Here is a 3,871-nt window from a genome sequence, read left to right as displayed (position 1 = left end):
GTATGTTACAAATTAATTTCTTTATTTTTTGTATTAAAAGGGATAAAATAATAAAATTTCTCCATAAACAAAATTATTATTTTTTATTTTATAATCTCAGTTATTTGGTTAAAATGGTAAAATCTAATTCTGAAAATCTTCTTTATTTTTTTTATCATATTTTTACAAAAATACCCTTAGTACTTTTCTTGTAAAAATAACTATTTATTTTAAAATTAAGATATAAATATTTGATATTATTAGGGGCATTTATGTAAAAAATAAAAAAACTCTTCCCAAAAGAGGCACAAATGTGAGAATTATTATAACCCTTTAACCAATTAATTCAGTGTTATCCTTTTAATCAAATATTTGTTTTATTTTTATTTTTCTAAAGAGGGAAAATTTCTCATTTCAGTGAATAAACGGAGTAGGGTTTATCTCCTTCATTGCAAATTTGCAGACCATAGGAAAATGATAAACCTCCGGCAAATGATTTCCGCTTAGGGTTTTTCAGATTCTCATCCAAAACCCGTCTTCGATCTTTGTTTCGCTCACTGATCCACAATGTCCAAAAACGAGGATGTTCGATTTACATCTTCTTCTCTCAAAATTCCTCTCTCACCCCCTTCCTTCTTTTCCCAAACCCTAGGCTCCCATCTCACAGAAGCCACAAAGTCAGTGATTCATCTCGTTAACTCGTTCAGAAATTTTCGGAAACCCCTCAATTTTCTCGCCAGACCATCCCCGCTTCTCTGCTCGGCGTCGCTGTCATTGTCTCAGCCCGCCGAGTCGACTCAGTTGGAGGTCGCGGCAACTCAGCCGAAGGGCCAGACCGTTGCTCGCCACCCGAGGGAAGATGAAGAGAGGGTGTTGATTAGTGAGGTTCTGGTTCGGAACAAGGACGGCGAGGAGCTGGAGAGGAAGGACCTCGAAGCGGAGGCCGTGGCGGCGCTGAAGGCGTGTCGCCCTAACTCGGCGCTCACGGTGCGTGAGGTTCAGGAGGACGTGCATAGAATTATTGATAGCGGCCTTTTTTGGTCGTGTATGCCAGTCGCGGTCGATACTCGCGATGGGATTCGATTGGTTTTTCAGGTATGTTTGGAAGACATTGTGTTTTTGATGGAATTTTAGTCAGTTGAATCGTTTAAATTTTGAGGTTCTGACAAATTTGAAAGAATGCAAACAGAATTTGAAAGCATTGACTTTTTTTTTATTTTCTTTTGTTAGTTTTGCTGAAAATTTGAATTAGTATTGGTTTTGGGTATGTTGGGCTGATATTGTGTCTTTGGTTAATTAATGGATGGCTTTAAATTTTTCTGTTGTGACAAACTTAGAAGAATTCAAAACAATTGGCCAGTTTATTACATTTCCTTAGCTAATTTTGCCGAGAGTTTGAGTTTTGGTTTGGGTATGTTTGGTTGGCATTGAATTTTTGATGGCATATGGTTTAGGCCTTATGGTTCTGACAAATTTGGGACAATTCGGGTCTGAATTCAACATGATTGGCTATTTATTAAATTTGTTTTGTAAAACGTGAATAATTCAAATATTTTAGAAATGGCTATTTTAATTTGCATTATTAGTGGGTAGTTTTGCTTTTCTCTAAGTGGTATTTTAGATATGTGAATTTTTAGGTGTTTATCAAATCATTATTTATTCTTATCAAAAATAAAAAAAATAAAAAAATGGACTCATTATGAACTGCATTGCCTTGTGGTTCTGAAAAATTTGGGACAATTCGGGTCTGAATTCAAAATGATTGGCTATTTATTAATTTGGTTTTGTAAAATGTGAATAATTCGAATATTTTAGAAATGGCTATTTTAATTTGCATTATTAGTGGGTGGTTTTGCTTTTTTCTTAAGTGGTATTTAGATATGTGAATTTTTAGGTGTTTATAGAATCATTATGAATTCTTATAAAAAAAAAATGGACTCACTATGAACTGCATTGTGAAGATTGGATGGAAATTATATGGTTGCTGTGATGATTTTGATAATGTCGAATCAGTGGGGACATTTAATAGAAGGAAAAAGTAGAGAAGCTTAGGAATGAGTAGAAAATGTATTGGCAAGGAAATGTTAGCACACGGTGAATACAAGAAAGCTTTTAGTATTCTTGTAAAGACTGCAAGAAATAAACGGTCCTCTGTATAACCAAAATTGTAGATGATTAACCATCCTGGGAATGAGAAAGGAAGGAAAAACTGCTGATGTTTCACATTTTATTGCTGATGTGGAATGCTGATCTTGTAAGGTAAGGATTAAGTTAATAAACAAATGGCTTGGGTTAATTATTATATACTAACACTCAGTGGGTTCCAGGGTTCTAGATTTGGATCCTTGATATCCTTTTATCTTTGCTATGATGTCAGGCTTTCATGAGGTTCATCAATTGTAATTAGTTAGGCTGAAAATCAATGTGATGATCCAAGTTGAGTGAGATCCCGGAAAATTAAAAAGATCTATTCCTTTTTTTTTTTTTTTTGGTTTTTTTTCTTATTTATATATTTGTTTTGGTGGTGTGGGGGGTGGGGTGGCAGTAGTTTGGCATGGATTTTTTTTTTTTTTAACATTGATTTCTTGTGGCATAAGGTAGAACCAAACCAGGAGTTTCAAGGGTTGGTATGTGAAGGAGCTAATGTTCTTCCATCGAAGTTTCTAGAGGATGCTTTCCGTGATGGATATGGTATGTTCTGTTTATATTTATTTATGCTTATGTATATATATATCACATTATTTACCTTTTTGGCTCACATATTTCCAAATGTGCTCATGTGAAACCTCCATTGTCTTTTAATTTTGGTGTCAAGTGTTGCAGGAAAAGTGGTTAATATTAGGCGATTGGATGACGTGATAACTTCCATTAATGATTGGTACAATGAAAGGGGCCTTTTTGGCATGGTTAGTGCTTCATCTAGGATATCATATTTGCAATTGTTTATTTATATACTAGTCATAGTTTGTCATGATTTGGACTGTAACCTGTTCATGTTAATGGACAATTATTTTTAATCATTGACAGGTTTCAGGTGTTGAAATTCTTTCTGGGGGTATTATTAGATTAAAAGTTTCAGAAGCTGAAGTCAATGATATTTCCGTGCGTTTCCTTGATAGGAAGACGTAAGAACTTCTTTGAGTTGATCTTTATCACACAATGCACATGTGTGTGTGTATATATATATATATAGACACACTTACACTTGTATGTCTTATTTGATGAACTTGTATGTTTAGATTTCATGAGTAACATTATATTCCCAACTCTTTATCTTCAGTGGTGAGCCAACCATAGGGAAGACAAAGCCTGAAACAATACTTCGACAACTTACAACTAAAAAGGGACAGGTATTCACATGGACCTTAGTCTTTTTTATGTAAACAGATGATATTTCTAGTAAATAAATATTGAGGTAAAGTGTATAATTAAGAAGAAGCTGAAAGTGTGTTTTTAAGAAGAATCTAAAGTGAGGGTGACACTCATTAATGAGTGAGTCTCCACCATAGCTGCATTTTTAACCTTCCTTTGCCTTACTGGTATATTTTCTTTCCTTTTGATATATGATCAATTTTCAGGGAAAAAGGATTTTCTTTGGTTTTCTTGTCATCCATTAGTATAATATTATCATTGAAAAGGTGTCTTCTAGTGGATATGATTGTCGCTTTATTGGTTGGAATCTCTTCATCTCTTTTATTAATTCGTTGAGACACTCACAAATTTGTGAGTAATTGAATTCTACTTATTGATCATTTAAAGTAAAATAAGAATTAAGAGTATTTTTTTCCTAGTAACCTAGGTAATAACTACCGATTCATTTGTCTTTTGTATAAAAACAATTAGCATGTGCTGAACTGAAACAGGTAATATCTAGGTACCTAGAAAGTGTACA

At 33.8% G+C, this 3,871-nt stretch overlaps 1 protein-coding gene across 1 annotated transcript; it reads left to right on the top strand.

The window, feature by feature from the left end:
• The first annotated feature begins 363 nt into the window (after positions 1 to 363).
• Positions 364 to 3,388, top strand: LOC132253919 (outer envelope protein 80, chloroplastic-like). The gene is made up of 5 exons (XM_059737295.1): positions 364 to 1,074; positions 2,577 to 2,670; positions 2,803 to 2,885; positions 3,007 to 3,104; positions 3,260 to 3,388. The coding sequence occupies exons 1-5, from the start codon at positions 547 to 549 to the stop codon at positions 3,360 to 3,362; spliced, it is 906 nt and encodes a 301-aa protein (XP_059593278.1). The 5' UTR covers positions 364 to 546; the 3' UTR covers positions 3,363 to 3,388.
• Positions 3,389 to 3,871: the final 483 nt, after the last annotated feature.

Source organism: Vitis vinifera, chromosome 6 (assembly GCF_030704535.1).
Source record: "Vitis vinifera cultivar Pinot Noir 40024 chromosome 6, ASM3070453v1".
In the NCBI taxonomy this organism is placed as follows: Eukaryota; Viridiplantae; Streptophyta; class Magnoliopsida; order Vitales; family Vitaceae; genus Vitis; species Vitis vinifera.
The sequence above is the reverse complement of the archived record's forward strand: the minus strand, read 5'-3'. Positions and strand labels throughout refer to the sequence as shown.

Bases quoted from the DNA above. Each gene is read 5' to 3' on its own strand.
- LOC132253919 (XM_059737295.1), top strand. From the start codon at position 547: ATGTCCAAAAACGAGGATGTTCGATTTACATCTTCTTCTCTCAAAATT. The intron at 2,671-2,802 runs GTATGTTCTGTT...CAAGTGTTGCAG, and splicing joins TGCTTTCCGTGATGGATATG to GAAAAGTGGTTAATATTAGG. The intron at 2,886-3,006 runs GTTAGTGCTTCA...AATCATTGACAG, and splicing joins AAAGGGGCCTTTTTGGCATG to GTTTCAGGTGTTGAAATTCT.